Below are 23,756 nucleotides of genomic sequence, written 5' to 3'. Positions count from 1 at the left end.
GTGGAAGGGCACAGGACTAGCTGCCTGTTTGACACGGGCAGCACTGAGAGTTTTATTGATCCAGACACGGTGCAACGCTGTGGACTTGTGACCCGGCCGGTAAGCCAGAGGGTCACCATGGCTTCTGGGTCGCATTCCACAGACATCCTGGTGGGTTGTGCAGCGACATTGGTGGTGCAGGGCACAGAATATCGGAACTTTGAGCTACTGGTCATGCCTCAACTGTGCGCCTGTGCTATTGGAGCTGGACTTCCAGAGCCACCTCAAAAATGTGACTATGGCATATGACGGGCCCCTCCCACCACTCACTGTCAGAAATCCTCAGTTTTGTGGGACTTCGTCATATACCCCGCTACTGACCACACACACACACCGAACCACACATCCCACCCAGCACTATGCCGACAACTGCGCTACTGACACCACTTGCAGCCTCTCCACCCTCAAGATCCCTCTCCCACTGCTGTTCGCCAACCTGACCCCCGACTGTAAACCTGTGGCAACTAAAAGCAGGAGATACAGCGTGGGGGACAGGGCCTTCATTCAGTCAGAGGTGCAGCGGCTGCTCAGGGAGGGGATCATTGAGCCAAGCACAAGTCCTTGGAGGCCCCAGGTTGTTCGGACCGGGCAGGAATGTAGGATGGTTGTAGACTTTAACCAGACCATCAATAGGTTCATGCAGCTTGACGCATACCCCCTACCCCGCATCGCGGATCTGGTCAACCAGATAGCTCAGTACAAGGTGTAATCAACAATAGTTCTGAAATCCGCTTATCACCAGCTCCCCATCCGCCCAGAGGACCACCCCTACACCGCCTTCAAGGCGGGCAGCAGGCTCTATAACTTCCTGCGCGTCTTCTTCGGTGTCACAAATGGTGTCTCTGTCTTCCAGAGGGAATTGGATCGGATGGTGGACCAGTGCCAACTGAAGGCCACATTTCCCTATATGGATAACATCACCATCTGTGGTCACGACCGGTCATATCACAATACCAACCTCCAACGATTTTTCCAAGTGGCCAAAGCCCTGAACCTTACTTATAACAGGGACAAGTCTGTGTTCGGAACCACCCGACTTGCTATCATTGGGTATGTCGTGGAGAACGGGGTCATTGGCCCTGATCCCGACTGAATGCGCCCCCTGTTAGAACTCCCTCTTCCCACCACCCTCAAAGCCCTCAGACGGTGCCTGGGCTTCTTTTCCTATTACGCTCAATGGATCCCCCATTACGCAGACAAGGCCCACCCCCTGGTCAAGTCTACCACATTTCCCCTCTCTGCCGAGGCCCATGTGGCCTTCAGCTGCATTAAAGGGGACATTGCCAAAGCAACGATGCATGCGGTGGTCGAGACCATTCCCTTCCAAGTAGAGAGTGACGCCTCCGATTTCGTGCTGGCTGCTCCCCTCAATCAGGCAGGCAGGCCAGTAGCATTCTTTTCTCGTACCCTTCAAGGCCCTGAAATTTGGCACTCCGTGGTGGAGAAAGAAGCCCGGGCCATAGTGGAAGCTATTAGGCACTGGAGGCACTATCTCGACGGCAAAAGGTTCACCTTGCTAACCGACCAGTGCTCAGTTGTGTTCATGTTCAGCAATCAACAGCGGGGCAAAATCAAAAATGATAAAATTTTGCAGTGGAGAATAGAACTCTCCACTTGCAACTATGATATCCTGTACCGGCCTGGAAGGCTCAATGAGCCCCCTGATGCTCTATCCCGGGGAGCGTGTGCCAGCGCACAGCTCAACCAGCTATATGCCATCCATGCAGATCTTTGCCATCCGGGGGTCACCCAATTTTAACATTACGTGAAAGCCCGGAACCTGCCGTATTCCCTTGAGGACATCAGGACGATGACCAAGGACTGCCAAGTCTGGGCTGAGTGCAAACCGCACTTCTACCGTCCTGAAAAAACACAACTTATCATGGCCACCCGCCCCTTTGAGCGACTGAGTGTTGACTTTAAGGGCCCCCTTCCCTCCACCGACCGCAATGTTTACTTTCTCAACATTATCGATGAGTACTCGCAGTTCCCCTTTGCCATCCCCTGCCCCGACACCACTGCCACGTCCGTCATAAAAGCCCTGCACCAGTTCTTCACTCTGTTCGGATATCCCTGCTATATCCACAGTGATAGAGGGTCCTCCTTTATGACTGACGAGCTGCGCCAGTACCTGCTGGCTAGGGGCATTGCTACTAGTAGGACCACGAGCTATAATCCCTGGGGAAATGGACAGGTGGAGAGGGAGAATGCCACAGTGTGGAAAACCACACTTTTAGCCCTTAAGTCAAAAGGGTTGCCGGTCTCTCAATGGCAGGAGGTCCTCCCCGAGGCACTCCACTCTATCCACTCCCTGTTATATACGTCCACCAATGCTACCCCTCACAAGCGCCTATTCTCTTTTCCCAGGAAGTCTGCCACTGGGACCACCCTACCAGCTTGGCTGACATCCCCAGGGCCAGTGCTGCTCCGGAAACATGTGAGGAGCAATAAATACTCCCCGCTGGTCGAGAGGGTTCACCCTCTGCATGCGAGATCCCAGTATGCCTACGTGGTCTTACCTGATGGGCGGGAGGACACGGTCTCCGTCTGTGACTTGGCGCCCGCAGGAGCAGCAGGCCACTACCCCGAACACTCCACGGTAACTATGAACCCTGTACCCGAGGTGACACCGCGCACACCGAGCCCTACACAGACTCCTCAAAACACTCCTATACTGGGCGTCTCGCATGCGCATATACCAGGTGCCTCGCACACGCATGAGGGATCACTGATGCCTAGTGGACTGACACCTCCAGTTAGGCCGGAACCAGCACAACCACCGTCTCTGGTGCAATCACCACCGGCACCTGTGCTGACACCTCCAGTTAGGCCGGAACCAGCACAACCACCGTCTCTGGTGCAATCACCACTGGCACCTGTGCAATCACAGCCGGTGCTACGTAGATCGCAGCGACAGATTCGACCACCTGATACACTTAACTTGTAAATATACTTGTAAGAAACTTCGCCCCATGGGGACTCTCTTTTAAAACAAAGGGGGGGGGTGAATGTGGTGAACTACATATACCTATCTGAACACGCCCCCCCCCCCCCCCGCTGACTGCTCCTGTGGCTCCTCCCACAGACCCTGGTATAAGGGCAATTGGGGCCTGAACCCTGCCCTCAGTCTCCAGGATGTAGTGTGGTGGTCAATTGCTGCTTGTTCGTTCTTCCAGTCAATAAAGCCTATATCTCGCCTCACGTCTCAGAGAGTTATTGATGGTGCATCAGGTAGACAAACTTCATAAGTATTTTGCAACTGTCTTCATTGTGAAAGACACTTGCAGTATGTCAGAAATGCAAGAATGAGTGTAGTTGCTATTACTGAGGGGAAGGTGCTTGGGAAGCTAAAAGGTCTGGAAGTGGATAAGTCACCTGGACCGGATGACTACACTCCAGGGTTTTGAAAGAGGTAGCTGAAAAGATTGCAGAGGCATTAGTAATGTTCTTTCAGGAATCATTAGATTTTGGAATGTTTCTGGAGGACTGAAAAATTACAAATGTCACTCCACTCCTCAAGAAGAGAGGGAGGCAGAAGAAAGGAAATTTTAAGCCAGTTAGCCTGACTTCAGCGGTTGGGAAGATGTTGCAATCCTTATGAAGGACGAGTTTTCAGTGTACTCAGAGGCACGTGATAAAATAGGCCAATGACAGTATGGTTTCCTTAAGAGGAAATCATGCCTGACAAATCTGTTGGTTTAGAATAGTGAGCAGTAATGGAAGTTGACAATGAACCCAGTACACTACCTCACTACTTTTTTCTTGCTCCTTTTTACACCACTTATTTAACTTAATTTCTATATACTGTACATTTCTTATTGTAATTTATAGGGTTTTTTTAAGCATAGCGCTGTACAGCTGCCACAAAATAACAAATTTCACATATATGTCAGTGATATTAAACCTGATTCTGAAACAGTTAATACATGAAGAGCATTTGATGGCTCTGGAGCTGTACTCGCTGGAGTTTTGAAGAATAGTGAAAGGTCTAGTTAGAGTGGATGTTCTCGTCTTTCTGACAATAAAAATAAATTTAAAACACAAGCTTATCTGGTAAGTGGCCATAGATAAGCATTTTTACAGATTACAAAATGAACATCACAACCTAAATTCAGTGTTCAAAATTTAAAATGTTCCTTTTAAATTGAAATTAGCTTTCAAATTAAGGAGTCACTAAACCATTTTATGGATATCCCTTTTACTAAAATGGAAAATATTAAGATTGCCCTTATTAAAGACCCTTAATGTTGCACATAACAATACTACCATTAGAGCTTCAATCAGGTATTGCTGTTTATTCAATTGAAAATGAATTTTTTACATTCTACATCACTCCAAAAATTCAGGTGGATATTTACCGGCATGAATTGCACTTATGATAAGGTACCAAATGCAGATTTCCAGGAGCAAATTGAAGTTGAAACTTCTTTTTCTCCTCTTCTACAGCTTATTTTAGAACTGTGTGTATATTTAGCAATTGGTGAGTGTGGAGTTAGGAGGGAGGAGAAGTTATTGCCTGGCTATCAATGACTGGAGAGGTACAGTGAAGCATGTAAAGATTGTAGCTAAAGGCAATACATGTCAGGCATTAGGCATGAGATGCTTAATCATCTCATTTCTGCTGAGATTGTGATACCTCTTCCTAGGTTATATCATTGCTGCAAGATAGCTCAACTATCTCTTTCATCTAGCCATGTTATTGTTGCCTCATTTAGACTCCAGGCCGTCCACCTAACCCCCATCACAAAGAGTTCCTCTCTTCATGTAGGTCTCATCAGCTAACACTACTAGACTCACTTAGCAAAATGGAACAGGAGGACTTGTCTCCTTTCTTTGGAGTTCAGGAGGTACGATATCACTGAAGCAACTTGGGGCAGGATCAGCAGGTTTGATAGAATATATACAATGAGAATATTGTGTTGTTGTAGTATTTAGAACAATACACCATTTAAGAATAAAGCTGTGGAAATTAAGATAATAATAAACCAATTTCAGTTCCAATTTACACAAACATAAAACTCTTTTGCCACAGTTTCACTTAAATTTTCACTGTCCTGTTAGTCAGTGCTCTACCAGACTCCCAGCTGCTTTTTAGCATTTGGGATTAAAGGTTTAAAAGCACCCTTCTTTAGAACTTTTGAGGATCAGGAACTACAGTAATCAGTTAAGTTATAGATCTAATATTAAATACATTTAAATCAGGAACTCAGCTAGGTTCAATAATGACGGACTTGTATTCATACTGTGTCTAGTTCCTGCTTCTAAATTTCAAATATAACAGGCCAAAGTAAATGAAATACCATGCTGATAAGAGCCAACACAATAGGATTCTTATTGATTCCGAAGGCACTCAATTCTCAGCACATTTGTGCAAGAGATTTCAAATACATAACTTCATAATCCAAAGAATTTTATCAGTATCATTTTTCAAATAACTATTGTGCTTACCAAGAAAAAGGACATGAGAAATTAGATATTATTTTTTCACTCAAAGATTGTTTGATTAAACCAAGGGTACCTTTAAAACAATAAATGTTACTGCAATACTGTTAATTATTCAAGATAATACTTTCCTGTCCATACCACTGTTTATGAAAGATGAAAGTTTATTCATTATTAACACATAAAAGTGGAGGAAAATTCAGTCTAAAATGTAGCAATTCAACATAATCTCTTCTATTAAACATCTATCAAATTTCCTGGTTAATACTCAAGATTTTCCTTTTGTACCCTGCAGTTACCTTCATTACACAAACCTGACTTAAAAAATCATATGTACCAGAAAGAAAATAATCAGACATCATTCCATCCTTGAATATGTAATAACCTGTTTCCTCGAATTATTCTAATCACTGAGCTGTTAGGTGGTGAATTCTAAGGTACATATCCAACAAAAGTCAAGGACAATATATTTTCAAGTCAGATTGATGAACAAATTAAAAGGAATTTGGAAAGTGAAGCTAACCTATGCATTGGCTGAGTGGCAGAAATTACAGGCACAAAAATTGCTTCTGAAGGAACCATGCTGTGATGTTATCTGAAGATGGCAGACACAGTGTATGTGATACCCAAGGGATGTGGAAAAGAGTACAAAGTAAATTTATTATCAAAGTACATATATGTCACTATATACAACCCTGAGATTCATCTTCTTTTGGGCATTCACAGTCAATAGAAAGAAACACAATAAAATCAATGAAAGTCTGCACACAAGCTGAACAAACAACTAATCTGCAAAAGAACAAAATGTGCAAATACAAAAAGAAAAAGAATATTAATAATAAATGAGCAATGAATAGAAAACATGAGATGAAGAGTCCTTGAAAGTGAGTCCATAGATTGTGTTCAGTTCAGTGTTGGAGTAAGTAAAGTTGAGTGAAGTTATCCCCTCTGGTTAAGGACAGCCCAATGGTTGAAAGGAAAGAACTGTTCCTGAACCCGGGAGTAACAGTCTTGAGGCTCCAGATTTTTTTTAATATAGATTTGAAGAAAGACAAAGCATGTGAAAATCTAGTTAACATAATAGAGGCTCAAAGGTAAGGGGTAAATCCTTGTAAGCCTGAAGCCTTGAAAGGGTTTACCCTCTTGAAGAATGTTCTCACGTCGGCTTCCAAGACAGAAATCACAAGGTCACTGGACCCTGTGATCATCTATCAGGAGGGCCTTAAAGCTCTCTGCTTCTTTCTAGATAACAGACCCAAACTGTTCCCCTCCAACACCACTCTCTTCCATCTGGCAGAACTGGTTTTCACACTCAATATTATTTCTTCTTCAGCTTCTCCCACCTCCTCCAAAACAAAGGTCCTCTTTCTCAATCTCTCTGTCTCTACCTTAGGAGACAGTTTATCTACTGATGTATTTTATAAACCCACTGATTCCTACAGCTACCTGGACTATACCTCTACCCACCCTGTCACTTGTAAAAATGCCATCCCCTTCCCTCAGTTCCTCCATCTCCTCTGCATGTACTTTCAGGATAAGGCTTTTCATTCCAGAACTAATCAGATGTCCTCCTTCTTCAAAGAAAGGGGCTGTCCTTCATCCACCATCAACACTGCCCTCACCCACTGATGCACCATCAATAACTCACTCTGAGACATAAGGCGAGATATCAGCTTTTATTGACTGAAGGAGGAACCAGCAGTGAGTGACCATCATATTACATCCTGGAGAATGAGGCAGAGGATCAGACCTCGATCGCCTTTATACAGGGGCCTGTGGGAGGAGCCACAGGAGCAGTCAGAAGGGGGCGTGTCCAGACAGGCACATAGTTCACCACATTCACCCCCCCTTTGTTTGAAAGAGTCCCCATGTGGCAAAGTTTCTTACAGGTCAAGTCTATCAGGTGGTCGAATCTGTCGCTGCGATCTACGTAGCACAGGCTGTGATTGCGCCGATGCTGGCAACATTGGTGATTGCACAGGAGACGGAGGTTGTGCTGGTTCCAGCTCATGCATGTGCGAGGCACCTGGTATATAAGTGTCATGAGGAGTCTATGTAGGGCCTGGTGAGCGCGGTGTCACCTCGGGTACAGGGTTCATAGTTACCGGAGAGTGTTCAGGGTAGTGGTCTGCTGCACCTGCGGGCGCCAGGTCGCGGATGGAGACCGTGTCTTCCCGCCCATCAGGTAAGACCACGTAAGCATATTGGGGGTTCGCATGCAGAAGGTGAACCCTCTCGACCAGCGGGGAGTATTTATTGCTCCTCACATGTTTCCGGAGCAGCACTGGCCCCGGGGACATCAGCCAAACTGGTAGAGTGGTCCCAGTGACAGACTTCCTTGGAAAAGAGAATAGGAGTTCGTGAGGGGGGGGGTGGGGCCACCATCCGACCACCTGGGCCCTCCAAGGGCTTGTGCTTGGCTCAATGATCCCCTCCCTGAGCAGCCACTGCACCTCTGACTGAATGAAGGCCCTGTACCCCGCACTGTGCCTCCTGCTTTTAGTCGCCACCGGTTTACAGTCGGGGTCAGGTTGGCGAACAGCGGCGGGGGAGGGACCTCGAGAGTGGAGAGACTGCAAGTGGTGTCGGTAGCGCAGCTGTCGTGTTGGATGGGATGTGTGTGTTGCTGTGTGTGTGTGTGGTCAGTAGTGATGAAGTCCCACAGAACTGAGGATTCCGGACAGTGAGTGGTGGGAGGGGCCCGTCATATACCATAGTCACACTTTCGAGATGGCTCTGGAAGTCCAGCCCCAATAGCACAGGGGCGCACAGATTAGGCATGACCAGTAGCACAAAGTTCCGATATTCTGTGCCTTGCACCACCAATGTTGCTACACAACCCACCCAGATGTCTGTGGAATGGGACCCAGAAACCAAATGAATCTTCTGACTTACTGGCCATGTTGCGAGTCCGCAGCGTTGCACTGTGTCCGGGTGAATGAAACTCTTAGTGCTGCCCGTGTCAAACAGGCATCTAGTCCTGCGCCCCTCCACCCGGATGTCCATCATGGACCTTGCAAGCTGGTGTGTGGCGCTTTGGTCGAGGGTCACAGTGACCAGAGTTGAGCCGTCAGGGTACCCAGTAAGCATCAGAGGCATGCTGACGCCGACAAAGATGGCCGCCCACATCCGGGCATGCCAGATGGTGGCCCCCACGTCTCCCCTGCAGCGCTGCACTCCGCTCACAGTTTCGACTTACAGACCTTGGCGAAATGGCCCCGCTTTCCGCAACTGGAGCAGGTCGCTTCTCGCGCTGGACAGCGTTGTCGGGAGTGCCTTTTAAGTCCACAGAAATAACAAAGCACAGGCTTCTGACGGGCCACCGCCGTGGTCGGGTTCGGGGAGCTCGTGGAATTGCGACTGGCAGCGGCGATTTCGCTCGCGGGAGCCGGCGGTGGCGGGGTCTGAGGCGTCCACGGAACCAGGGGGGAATCGCGCGACTGGACAGCGTCGGTGTAGTGCAGCGCAGCTTCCAGCACGTCGGCCATCTCGATCGCCGAGCGTAAGGTAAGGTCGGCATTTTCCAGCAGCCGCTGGCACATGTACACTGACCTCAGTCCCGTCACAAAGGCGTCTCGCACTAGCAGCTCCGCATGTTGTTCTGCTGTGAGTGTCTTGCAGTCACAAGCTCGGACGAGTGTCTGTAGTGCTCAGAGAAACTCGGCGCTCGATTCTCCAGGCCGCTGTCGCCGGGTAGCTAAACGATGTCTTGCGTAGACGGTGTTCACCGGCCGCAGGTACTGTCTTTTGAGGGCGTCCAGTGCCCCTTCGTAGGTCGGCAGGTCCCGGATAATGGAATAAACTTTTGGGGTGACCCTCGAGAGGAGAATTCTGTACATAACGGCAGGGTCAGTTGCACGAAGCTCCGCCAAGTATGATTGGAAGCAAGCAAGCCAGTGTTCAAAAGCAAGAGCTGCTTCAGGGTCTTGAGGGTCCAAATCCAACCTTTCCGGACGTAAAACGGTTTCCATGTTTTAAAACTCTCAGTCAATAAAATTGATGCACCATCAATAACTCACTCTGAGACGTAAGGCGAGATATCGGCTTTTATTGACTGAAGAAGGAACCAGCAGTGAGTGACCATCATATTACATCCTGGAGAATGAGGCAGAGGATCAGACCTCGATCGCCTTTATACAGGGGCCTGTGGGAGGAGCCACAGGAGCAGTCAGAAGGGGGCGTGTCCAGACAGGCACATAGTTCACCACACCCACATCTCTTCCATTTCATGCATGTCTGCCCTCATCCTATCCTTCCACCAGAGATAAGGTTCCTCTTGTCCACATCTACCTCCCCAGTAGCTTCTGCATCCAGCACATAATTCCCTGAAACTTCTACGATCTCCAATGGGATCCCACCACCAAGCCCATCTTTCCTTCCCCTCCACCTTTCACAGGAATTGCTCCCTACACAACTCGTTGTCCATTCATCCATTCCCACTAATCTTCCCTCTGGTACTTATCCCTACAAGCAGAAGAAGTGCCATACCTGCCCCTACACTTCCTACCTCACTGCCATTCAGGGCATCAAACAGTCCTTCCAGGTGAGGCAGCACTTCACCTGTGAGTCTGTTGGGGGTCATCACCTGAAACCGACACTCCTGGACTGACCTACTGTATATTGACAGGATCCGATGTAGATGGAGACTGCTTTGCTGAACACCTATACTCCATCCTCCAGAAAAAGCGGGATTGCCCAGTGGCCATGTACTTCAATTCTACTTCCCATTCTGACATGTCAGACCATAACTTCCTCTACTGTCGTGATGAGACCACACTCAGGTTGGAGGAGCAACACCTTATAGTCCATCTGTGTAGCCTCCAATGTGATAGCATGAACATCAATTTCTTGAATTTCTGGTAATTACTACCCACTCCTCTTTCACCTTCTCTCCTTACCTTTCCTCTGGTGCTCCTCCCCCTTCCCTTCCCACCCCCCATGGTCTTCTACCCTCTCATATCAGATTCCTGTTGGTGGTGTAACAATGATCAAATGAGTTGGCTCTTCTGGTTACACAGGTGACATGTTGGTGGTAGTATGTCAGAGACTTCTTCGAGATAATCTGGTTGAAGCCCACTGTAATGATCAGTATGGCATCAAGGTGCGCTGCCTTGATTGTTGATCATGGTGCTCAAATTGCCAGTGCCAGCTTGACGTTTGCATTGGTGGAATTATACCACTATGTTAAAATGTGGGTTATGGTCAAAGGAAAGAAAAATGGCTGGTGTCATTTAGCACTTTAGTGCAAGGGTGTTTATTAGGTTCGTCAAAATTTAAGCTTACAAAAATTAGAGGAAAAAAGTGAAAGAAAACTGTCAGTATTTACAATAAGGCATCTACCAGAAAACACAATAATACCTCCATACTTATATTCATGTCAAGTGTGAACTCCTGGTAGCTTCCATCTCTCTCTCCCTCTCCATCTACCCCCCCCCCCCCCACTGAGAGTGATGAATCCCCATTTACAAACCCCATTTCCAGAAAAGTTGGGATATTTTCCAAAATGCAATAAAAACAAAAATCATGTTAATTCATGTGAACCTTTATTTAACTGGCAAAAGTACAAAGAAAAGATTTTCAGTAGTTTTACTGACCAACTTAATTGTATTTTGTAAATATACACAAATTTAGAATTTGATGGTGGAGGAGGAGGAGGGGAGGGGGAGGGGGAGTGTGTGTGTGTGTGTGTGTGTGTGTGTGAGAGACGCACAAGGACGATGGCAGATAGAATAGATAACACTTCACATCCATATGTTTCAAGTTTCGGGGATCAGTACTAAGACAGGAGCACCATATGCTGCTACCCTTACTCCAGTTAAAAAAAAGTACAATATTGCATCAAGAAAGACTGAGCAGAGAGTAAAAACAATGCTGCAGCTTTGTTTGACCCTGACCTGTACTGGGATTGGTTCTTTTGACTTTTTTGAAGTTAACATGCAGCGTTGATCACTTTCTGTATGTTATACATTTTAATGGGTGGAATCCTCCCAATTACTTGGGGAATAGCTTTTCAGCAACTGGGAGAAGCTGACTGAGGTGGACTATTGTGATTACTTTCCCTTTGTGGCACACCCCTTTGTAATTAACACAATTAGATTTATCCTTTCTCGCTTATGGTAATTTTTGCAACATCTCTAAAGTAATTTGGGATAATCTCATTTCCCTAGTTTGAGAGCTGTGACTATAATATTTTGCCAGAAGTTCAGCAAGTTTTAGAACTGCAATGGGAACACTATTGGCTTCAGGATCCCTGTTTTCAATAATCTCCTCAGATTCTTCTCTGTGTATCGGCTATATATACTTAAAGCATTTTGTCAGGAGCAGGACTTGAGGAATCAGCTTCTTTTCCCCCTCCTAAAAAGAATCTGAGATCTACATCACTCAACTCTGTCATCATATCACTGATAACATACCTTTAGTCATCTAAAAAATATGCTGTTGAATTCTATCTCCATCACTCCGAGTCTCAACATACTTCTCTTTTAAAATGTTCCTTAAAATCTGTCTCTATGATTAAGCTTTTACACACTTGTTCTAACATCTCCTGTCTCCTTTGCAATATTAAAAGGTAGTAGGTTCATACGATAAGGTAACAGACACTTCAGCTCATTGAGTCCCCATGCAAGCTATCAAAGTGCCCATGTTTACTGAACCAGTTTCCAGCACTATACCATGGTGTTTCAAGCATTCATCTAAATATTTTAAAATATTATTACACTACCTGCCTCTATCCCACCCACAGGCAATGCAGCTTTATAGATTTTAAACAGTTTGAATTTTAAAAAATCATTAACTGGCTTCTAAATCCCTACCCTTATTTTAAACCTATGCCTTGTTGAAAAAGATACATCTACCAAAGGGAAAGCTTTCAATCTACCCATCTTATCCATGCCCCTTATAACTTTATACATCTCAGTTAGGTATTCCCTGCAGCTTTCTTTCTTCCAATGAATTCAAACCCAACTTTTCCTGACTTTGATCACCTGAGATGCTCTGTCCCTAACAACATCCTGATAAATCTCCTCTGAAACCTCTTCAGTGCAATTAGTTTTTTCTTTACTGTGGTAAAGCAAATTGCACAGAACTCCAAGTGTGGTCCAACAAATAATTAACAACCACCTTACCTTTATATTCTCTGTCTTGGTTAAAATAGGCAGGTGTCCCATATCTCTTCTTAGCCACCTTATCTACCTTCTGGGATCCTGGGGACATGTGCATCACAGTCCCTCTGTTTCTTAGTACTTCTTAGGATTCTCCTGTTCACTGTGCAATATCCTTAATTTATCTGTCCTCCCAAAATGCATTACCTCACATTTTCCAAGATCAGACTCTACAGTAGTAATTAATGATATATGAAATAGGCAACATCTCCTCCATGATCTCCATCAGCACAGGTGCACCACAAGGCTGTGACTTAGCCCCCTGTTCTACTCACTTTATACCTATGGCTGTGTCCCTAAGCACAGATCCAAAGCCATATTCAAATTGGATGATGGCACCACTGTCATGGGCTGAATTAAAGGTGATGATGAATCAGCATATAGGAGGGAGATTGAAAATTTGGTTGAGTGGTGTCATAACAATCTCTCACTCAACGCCTGCCAGAGCAAGAAACTGATAATAAACTTCAGGAGAGGAAAACCTGAAGTCCATAAGCCAGTCATCATCAGAGGATCAGAGATGGTGAGAGTTTGCAACTTTATATTCCTGGGTGTTACTATTTCAGAGGACCTGTCCTGGACCCAGCACACAAGTACAATTGCGAAGAAAACATGCAGCACCTCAACTTCTTTAGGAGTTTGCGGAGATTAGACATGACATCTAATACTTTGATAAACTTCTATAGATGTGTAGTGGAGAGTATATTGACTGGCTACGTCACAACCTAGTATGGAAACACCAATGCTTTTAAATGGAAAATCCTACAAAAGTCATGGATTTGGCCTAGCATATCATGGGTAAAGCCTTCCCAATCATTGAGCACGTCTACCTGAAATGTCTTTGTAGGAAAACAGCATACATCATCAGGGATCCCCACCACCCACGTCATGCTCTCTTCTTGCTACTGCCAACAGGTAGAAAGTACAAAAGCCTCAGGACTAACACCACCAGATTCAAGAATAGTTACTACCTCTCGACCATCAGGCTCTTGAATAAAAGGAAATAACTATACTCAACATCACTTGTCCCATCATTGAAGTGTTCCCACAATAAATGATCTCACTTTCAGACTCTTTAACTGATTATCTCATGTTGTCGTTATTTATTGCCATTTAATTTGTATTTGCATTTCCACAGTTTCTTGTCTTCTGCATTCTAATTGCCTTGTTACAGTTACTGTTCTATAGATTTGTTAAGTATACCCAGAAGAAAATGAATCTCACAGATGCATATAGTGAATACAGGTGTACCCCACTTAACGAATGTTCGCTTTACACCACTTCGCTTTCACAAAAGCCCTACATTAGTAACCTATTTTCACATTACAAAGAGGATTTTCGCTTTTACGAAAGTTTTTCCCATATAAATTAATGGTTCTTCGCTTTATGACATTTCGGCTTAAGAAAGGTTTCATAGGAATGCTCTACCTTTGTAAAGGGGGAGGGACATCTGTATATGTACATTGATAATAAAATTTACTTTGAACTTTGCAATCAATCACGTCAGCACCAGGACATTGTTACAGTGACTTATCACAGCTGTCTGCAGATCCAAGCTTTCAATAATGGTGGGGAAGTGGGGGGGGGGGGGGGGGGGGTTGGATGCAGCACCCTATAGTGTGGTCTCACTAGTGCTTTGTACAGCTGCAATTAGCCTTCTGCACTTTAAAATTCCAACAACAGAAACAGGGCCTAAGATTCTATTTGCCTGCTAGCTTTCAGTGTTTTTCTGTCTACTAGGATCCCAAAATTCCTTTGTATGGTAGATTTCAGGTTATTATCCATTTAAATTGCATTGTTTGCTCTTTCTTCCACATTATATTCCAATTCACCACTCATTTAATCAACCTCTCTCTAACACTCTGAAGGACACTCTATCTCTCTCTGAAGGATATTTTAAAGTTGTGAAAGCACATTATTATAAAGTTAATCTAGTAATTTTAACATTATATCCCAGAAAAGAAAGACTAAAACCAGTTTCAAGTAGTAGAGAATCACACAACCAAGAAGAATACCAGGGCATTTCAAACATAAAAGCAAATTTTAAATATTGTTGGTACACAAATCAATTAAATATATTTTAATATACCAAAATAATAAGACAAAGAGACACAAGTTATGAAATATAAATAAGAAAATGTTAGTATCATAGCAATTCTGTCGATCAAAGTGAAATCTTTTAATTAAGAGTGCAAATCCAAGAACTTCAGAATGACTTGTATGGCGTCTAGTTAAGCTTTTCACTTTTATAACTTACATGAACAGACAAACTGGGTACCCAGGAAGAAAAAAACGTACTCCTGTTAATCAGGAAGTAACTCGGACTTTAATTGCTATATTGAATAGTTGCATTTGTGCAGACACACTAGATTATCCCTACATATTTGCTATGTTACAAGGGAAGCTTCCCTTTTAATATAGCAAATATGTAGGGATAATCTAGTGTCATTTCACTATTGTTCCATGTTATGTCATCAAAAAGGTTCAATGTTTCAAACCTCTGACATGGCATCTGAGCAAAGCACTTTAAAGACTGTTCACGATAAAATTGCAGTTACTCACTTTTCCCAGTCAATGGGAAAGCGATTATTTCCAGCAGTACCAGAGGAGTTACTTGCCCCACCGCTCAGATACAATCGGTAGGTGCTTTCAACCAAATATTTCATTGATCTGAAACTGCTTCGAAGTGCATTAGGGAAAAATGTATTTGTATATCGTTTGCATCTTCAGCTTCGGTTAACAATGGACATCGAGTTAATTTTCAAATACTTTATATTAATTGTTGAAAGAGGTGCAAATGTCTTTATAGGAAGACAGATAGTATGGTAATGACATACCTTAATGATGCTGCTCCTACGAGGTGTAGTTTTGGCAGCCTCGATAAGGGAAGCTTCAACATCTGCTGCTGCTGCTCCGAAAGTCGGTGATCCCCCAGGACTGAAACGATCTCCAGCCGCTGAAAGTGCCCTTCTCCTCCTGCTATCCTTCCCACTTGTCACTACACCAACATTTTCCAAGACGCCTTCTTCGGCAGTCCCCCAACCTTTGTGGGAATTTCCAACTGCTTCGGGTTCCCCGAGTACCTCGGGTATAATAAGTCCACTCTCCTTCCGACTTTCCGCCATTTTGTCCGTAAATTATAAGAAATAGAGATAATACTTGCAGGTAATTTTTATACTCTCAACCAAGTCTTGCAGCAGTGATGTTGATAGGCGAGACTTCCATACCTCCAGCTGTCAAAACACAACTGAAATACAACACTCTTCGCAACTTACTACTTTAAAAGGAGTCTGTGTCCATGAGCTGGTGTGATGCCAAATTAAATCGGCAAATAATTTATAGATGCATAGTTTTAATTGCAATTGTTAAATAGATGAAGTTTGCTGATTGGCCGCTCCGCTGCTGAGAACTGACAGTACTCCACCCGCTTCTGTTCTTCCTTTTCGTTTCCCGTGTTAGCGTGAACGCGAGCTTGAAAAATCCATCTGCTCTTTGTGATTGACGTCACCTCCCACCAGTCAGCATCCCCAAGCTCCGTCTCGTAACCAATTAACCTCCGGAGTCGGCAAGAGTTCCTAAGAGTCGCGAAGGAGGAGGCTTATTACTCTTGAAAAGAAATATTGATTATACAGACTTTGCAACTGAAATTCAAAAGTTGGCAGTTTTTAAATGTCTGCTTTATTTTTATTTACATTTTGTGAAGATCTATTTATTCAACTATATATAGTGTGGACAATGATCTTTAATCAACAGTTTTGATTCAAAGGGCACTTGGTGAGACTAACTGCTTTCTAAGTTCACATTTTTCAACAAACTATTTTTGTTTATTTTCTGGGATGAGAGTGATTCGTGCACGGTTTATATCATGTTTCACTGAGAGAAAACGTCAAACCTTTTTGTTATTAAGCCATTTAAAAAGTTACTCTTTAATTTTCCACGAACGATATGATTCACTCAAACATTTTTGTAGCTTCATCTGTCCTGTGCATTTTTTGTTGCAAAATACATCAAAATAACTTTAAATCTATTCGATTTTTTGGTCATATTAAATTACTGTTACTGCACTGAACATGAGATGTTGACAAAACCACTATCGCCCTCTAGCTCTGACACAGATGTTCAGAAATGTCAAAACATTTCGCTGTTTGGGAAACTCGTTCTATTGTTCAAATAAATCGTCAAAATAATTTATGGTTTACGATGTCAAATTATGATTTACAATTTCAACATCGAAATTTCAGTCCTAAACAATTGAAAAATGTCTCGAAATTCAAAATTATAGGAGTGTTTCGATATCCCATCTGGGTTGAGAAACGTTGGAGTCCCTGAATATTCTCCAAAAGTGAAAATAATCTAAGAAATTGTATAGGTGGTAGTTAACCATATAATTAAACAGACTATGCAAACCACAATGAACGTGTTTTTTTTTCAATGCGCAAATGTAACATTTGTGATAATGTACTAATAGATTGTTAGCTGCAAATAGTAATTTGTGTTTCCCCAAACTGATTACTATTTTTCTAATCCAGTTATACTAAGTCTGCGTCACTCGTTTGGAATTCGAGCTTGTTCCGGTTCTGACTGGCAACCCGAAAAAAGTAGACTTAAGAAATTCAGTAGTGAAGTTGCACAACTAAAACCTACAGCATTAGAATGTTACCTTAAATGGACAGGTTGTCACGCTCTCGTGACTTAGCCGCGATATTAAACCATTGCGTCCTTAATATAAAGCTTCATTGACGCGTAACTGAAGCGTAGTTTTATGGTACGCTTAATACGGACATGTTTTAATAACTTGTTTTCCAATGCAATCTTCAGAACTTTAACACCGGCTTTATAAACATCTTTTGTAATACATTCACATATTGATATGGTGTAAAGTGGTTGACCCAACACAGGTCAAGGGATGAATAGGATATTAAAGAAAAATGACAATTTTGTGTTGATGCAAAGCTGCGCTGTTTCCGCGACACAGCGCAATGTAACTAGACTTAGATGCCTTTACCTTCAGCTTTACAATATTTGGGTTACCCAGATATTGTTCCCATTAGCACTAGAGCCAAAAGTTTTTCCAACGAAAACTCACGAAATTGACCAAATAACGGTCAGAAAACCAGGGTGGTATACATCCTTACAGCTGCGTTAAAAAGATGTTTGCACTTTTCCTCAGAAGAGCTTCAGAGATCCGTGTTTTGCCGAGATGTGCACCTAAAAGGATCCATTCCTAAGGCGCCGATGAGTCAATCTGCATTGTTTGCCGTGCAGATGAAAGAATGCGCAAAATGAAAGGAACAGAATGATCATCAGTTTGAGTGGTAAACCCCACACCTATTCATACTCCGCAATCCAATGCCCTGATGGAGCCCATCCCATTCGTGACAACAGGCCACAGGCGATGTGGTATGACGGACACAAGGTAGCACCTTCTCATTCTGGCTTTTGTACCTTCCTTTCCAATCCTGATACAGGATCTCTTGCCTGAAACATCATCTGTTTATTACCTTCCAGAGACGCTGCCTGACCTGCTGAGTTCCTACAGCATTTTAGGCATGTTAATATGGCTTGTGGAAAGCATGTACAATTTTCCAGATGCATGTTTTTACCCACAGATTAAAACTAGAACAATCTAATCTGGATGTTCATTGATCCAATGTCTTGGCTTGCTGCTGTAAAAAAATACCTATATGATTGTGTCTTCTAAATAAGGTTAGAAAGACATAGATAACCTTGTCTGGAATGTGGGATGCTGAAGGAACCCTGATAAATGTTTATAAAATTATGAGGGATAAATATTGCAGATGGTCAGTCTTTTTCCCCAGAATGGAAATGCCAAATGGTAAAGGACATCGCTTTAAATTTAAAGGTGGAAAGTTTAAATACAGTAAATCATGTGGAGTAGGAAGGTGTATGTTCTTTAAACAGGTAGTGGTAGGTGCCAGAAGTGGTGGTTTAAGAAGACATAATAAAGCATTTCAACAGGCATATGAACATGCAGAGAAAGGAGGGATATAGATCATGTACTGGCAAGTAGATTTAATTTAATTTGACATCATGGTCAGCACAGACATTGTGGTTCAAAGGATGTGTTCCAGTGCTCTTCTCTGTAAATGATGATTTTAAAAATTGTGTATTCCTTCATGCACAATATACCTACAACTGTTAATTATTTTTGAATACCAAAAGATGGCTTCAAAATTTATGAATTTATTAGAGTATATGTAGAGTTTCCCAAACATTCATATATAGCTGTTCAAAATTAACCTACATTAACATTCCCGAGTTGGTTGACAAATTTAAAACAGACTGGATACACAGACTGCAGATTCTGTTCCATGAAGTCTATGAAGTGATTAGTGTTCATTAATCAGTGAATCAATATTACCTAAATTTTAACACTTCCTGGTTACCTCTTTCATGGATAAGTGATTCATCAGTTCTTAATGTTTCCTTTGATTGACATCATAAAAAATAATCTCCCTTTCCCCTAACTGTGCAATCAAAGTGTTATTTGGGAAATACCAGAAGTCTAGACTCTTCTAGACTTTCCATTTTTGACAGCTTGATAGTGACACCTGCTGGAAAATGTATGTAAGTAGTTCAGTCAGGATTTTATTGAGTTTGGTTGTGATACCTATGTCCTCTTTCCATTGATTCAATAGTTAATGTGGGAAATTTTAACAAAGGATAGGCATTAAGATAAGTGTTACAAACATTTCTTAAAATCAATTCTTTCCTAAGTCATTACTTTCAGAAAAAGAAAAATGAAGAATATGATCAGTTACAAGATAATATTAGTATTGAACATGTTTCCAAGTAAAGCTATTCATTTGATTTATGTTGCTGATAGGTGTAATTAAATATATTTTAATAAAAAAGTACATGGACAATACATCTAATGCTTTTTAAATAATTGAATTCTACTATGTAGTCAATTTCATGGAATCACAGAGTCATAGAGTAACACTCATAGAAACAGTCCCTTTGGTCCACTTGATCAAACAGACCAAATTGCCTACCTGAGCTTGTCCCATTTGCTATGCTTGGCCCTGATCTTTTAAACCTTCCCTATCCATATACCCATCCAAATATCTTTTAAATATTGTAATTGTACCCACATCTCCCAATTTCTTTGTGAGCTCATTCCAAACTCAGTGTGAAAAGGTCAAGTCAAGTCACTTTTATTGTCATTTCGACCATAACTGCTGGTACAGTACATGGTAAAAATGAGACAACGTTTTTCAGGACCATGGTGTTACATGACACAGTACAAAAACTAGACTGAACTATGTAAAAAAAACAACACAGAGAAAGCTACACTAGACTACAGACCTACACAGGACTACATAAAGTGCACAAAAACAGTGCAGGCATTACAATAAATAATAAATAGGACAGTAGGGCAAGGTGTCAGTCCAGGCTTCAGGTATTGAGGAGTCTGATAGCTTGGGGGAAGAAACTATTACATAGTCTGGCCGTGAGAGCCCGAATGCTTCGGAGCCTTTTCCCAGCCGACAGGAGGGAGAAGAGTTTGTATGGAGGGTGCATGGGGTCCTTCATAATGCTGTTTCCTTTGCGGATGCAGCGTGTAGTGTAAATGTCTGTGATGGTGGGAAGAGAGACCCCGATGATCTTCTCAGCTGACCTCTCTATCTGCTGCAGGGTATTTCAATCCGAGATGGTGCAATTTCCAAACCAGGCAGTGATGCAGCTGCTCAGGATGCTCTCAATACAACCCCTGTAGAATGTGATGAGGATGGGGGGTGGGGGTGGGAGATGGACTTTCCTCAGCCTTCACAGAAAGTAGAGACACTGCTGGGCTTTCTTTGCTATGGAGCTGGTGTTGAGGGACCAGGTGAGATTTTCCATCAGGTGAACACCAAGAAATTTGGTGCTCTTTATGATCTCTACCAAGGAACCATCGATGTTCAGTGGGGAGTGGTCGCTCTGTGCCCTCCTGAAGTCAACAACCATCTCTTTTGTTTTGTTCACATTAAGAGACAAGTTGTTGGCTCTGCACCAGTCTGTTAGCCGCTGCACCTCCTTCTCTGTAAGCTGACTCGTCGTTCTTGTTGATGAGACCCACCACGGTCGTGTCATCGGTGAATTTGATGATATGGTTTGAGCTGTGTGTTGCAACACAGCCATGGCTCAGCAGAGTGAACAGCAGTGGACTGAGCACACAGCCCTGGGGAGCCCCCATACTCAGTGTGATGGTGTTGGAGATACTGCTCCCAATCCGGACTGACTGAGGTCTCCCAGTCAGGAAGTCTAGGATCCAGGTGCAGAGGGAGGTGTTCAGGCCCAGAAGGCACAGCTTTCCAATCAGGTGCTGAGGGATGATTGTGTTGAATGCTGAACTGAAGTCTATGAACAGCATCCGAACGTACATGTCTTTTTTCTCCAGGCAGGTTAGGGCCAGGTGACAGCCGTCCCCTTTCAATCTTTATGCTCTCACCTTAAATCCATGCTCTCTAGATTTAGATTCACTTACTATGGGAAAAGACTGTAACTATTCACCTTATCTATGCCCCACATAATATTAGATAACTGTATAACATTACCTACCAGTTTAAAAAGCTCCAGTGTAAAAAAACCCTGACCTATCCAATCTCCCTTTGTTAAGCCCTCCAGTTCTAGTAACTTCCTTATGAATCTTTCCTGCAGCCTTTCCCACTTAATAACATTCTTCCTAGAGCTAGGAAACCAGAACTCACCAACATCTTGCCAATAATCTCACCAGCATCTGATATAATTGTAACACAAAGTCCCAACTCTTGCACCAAATGCCCTGATGGATGAAGACAAGCATGACAGTTGCATTCTTCACCACCATGTCTCCCTGTGTTACAATGTACTTGTAACCCTGTTCTCTCTTTCCACAACACTTTCCAGAACACTGTCATTTATGTTTAAGTACCCACCTTGGTTTAACTTAGCAAAATGCACTTTGCATTTATCTGAGTAAAATTCCGTCTCCCACCATTAGCCCACTTTATGATCTAGATTACACATGATGTAGATTCTATTCTAATCTTAGATAAATTTCTTTATTATCCACTCTTCCACCAATCTTAGAGTCATCGTAGAATTATTAACCATGCCATCTCTTCTTATCCAAATTGCTAATATAGATGACGAACAGCAGAGGATGCAGCACTGATCTCTGTGGCACACCACTGGTCAGAGGACTCCAGTATGAAAAACAATGCTACTGAAGTTCAAAGTTTAAAGTAAATTTATTATCAAAGTACAGATATATCACCATGTATAACATAGAAACATAGAAAATCTACAGCACAATACAGGCCCTTTGGCCTACAATGCTGTACTGAACATGTATTTACTTTCAAAATTACCTAGGGTTACCCATAGCCTATGTTCCCTCTAAGCTGTGCGTGTTAGTGCACACACACACATTTTTCAACCGGTCCACAAAGGAAATTAATGTGCGCACAAAAGGTTAGTTACCTAAAATAATGTAATAATTAGTTATTATACCTATTGAAAATAATCTTTTAGCTAAATGTTTCTGTTAACAAGTTAGTCGGTTTTTCAAAAACCACAATGAATGTCACCAATTTACATCACCTCACCTTTCCTATTCCAGTTTGTACAGCTGCATCACAGCAGCAGCCATCTTTGGCGGACAGTGTTCATATCGTAAACTTCACATTTGGCGATGAACAAGCTAATGCTTTATGTCTAAAATATCATGATTTTCTAGCTGAAAATACTGTAATAGTTACAGTTTAAAGATTTCAAATTCTCTGTGCAAGAAAAAATTAAATCCAAACTGATTTCAAACTTTACTCAAATAGTGGCAATTTTACTTGAAAATGAATAGTTTTACAACCTTGCACATCTGATGGACATTGGGGGAACCATTCTTGTGTCTAGTGTGGACTGGGAGTGAAATATTTTAGCCAAATGAATCAACTCAAAAACAAACTGAGATACCGTTTAGGTGAATGTCATTTGGATATGTTAATCAGAATCAAAATGAATGGAAGTTCTATTAGTCTAGATAGAGTTTACAAAGAATGGGTAAATGCCATAGACAGGAGAGAGAAAAAATAACTGAGTGACTTAAATATGTATGCTATTTTGTTGTTATTCTGTGCAGTTTTATGTCGAATATTTTGTAAACCTACATAAACTGTGCCATGTGTGCATTCAGTGCGCACATACTTTTGTCACAAGAAAAAAATTCGCACAACATAAGATTTTTGCACGCATTGACTATTAAAAATAAGAGGGAACATTGCCCATAGTGCTCTATTTTTCTAAGCTCCACAACCTATCCAGGAGACTCTTAAAAGACCCTATTGTATCCACCTCCACCACAGTTGCCAGCAGACCATTCCAAGCACTCACCACTCTCTGCGTAAAAAACTTACCCATGACCTACTTCCAAGCAATGTAAAACTGTGCCCTCTCAGGTTAGCCATTTCAGCCCTGGGAAAAAGCCTCTGACTATCCACACAATCATTGCCTCTCATCATCTTATACACCTCTCTCAAGTCACCTCTCATCCTCCGTCACTCCAAGGAGAAAAGAACAAGTTCACACAACTTATTCTCTTAAGGCATGCTCCCCAATCTAGGCAACATCCTTGTAAATCTCCTCTGCACCCTTTCTACAGCGTCCACATTCTTCCTGTAGTAAGGTGACCAGAACTGAGCACAGTACTCCATGTGGGATCTGACCAGGGTCCTATACAGCTGTAACATTACCTCTTGGCTCTTGAACTCAATCCCATGGTCGATGAAGGCCAGTGCACCGTATGCCAACCTGTGCGGCAGCTTTAAGTGTCCTATGGACACGGACCCCAAGATCCCACTGATCCTCCACACTGCCAAGAGTCTTACCATTAATAGTATATTCTGCCATCATATTTGACCTACCAAAATGAATCACCTCACACTTATCTGGGTTGAACTCCATCTGCCATTTCTCATTCCAGTTTTGCATCCTATCAATGTCCTGCTGCAACCACTGACAGCCCTCCACACTATCCACAACACCTCCAACCTTTGTGTCATCAGCATATTTACTAACCCATCCCTGCACTTCCTCATCCAGGTCATTTATAAAAATCATTAAGAGATGGCGTCC

The 23,756-nt window shown here is 42.9% G+C and overlaps 1 protein-coding gene across 2 annotated transcripts in view; it reads right to left on the bottom strand.

Moving 5' to 3' along the window:
• LOC132392704 (inactive phospholipase C-like protein 1) overlaps positions 1–16,164 on the bottom strand; it is a 296,868-nt gene extending 280,704 nt beyond the window's left edge. Inside the window, exon 1 of one of the 2 annotated variants that reach the window (XM_059966960.1) lies at positions 15,479–16,164. In XM_059966960.1, coding sequence (XP_059822943.1) covers positions 15,479–15,766 — 288 coding nt within the window. In that variant the 5' untranslated portion in view covers positions 15,767–16,164. The remainder of the gene's footprint in view (positions 1–15,478) is intronic. The other variant, XM_059966959.1, reaches the window with a different exon arrangement.
• Positions 16,165–23,756: the final 7,592 nt, after the last annotated feature.

This window comes from Hypanus sabinus, chromosome 4 (genome assembly GCF_030144855.1).
Source record: "Hypanus sabinus isolate sHypSab1 chromosome 4, sHypSab1.hap1, whole genome shotgun sequence".
NCBI lineage: Eukaryota > Metazoa > Chordata > Chondrichthyes > Myliobatiformes > Dasyatidae > Hypanus > Hypanus sabinus.
This window is presented reverse-complemented; position numbering and strand designations above follow the sequence as displayed.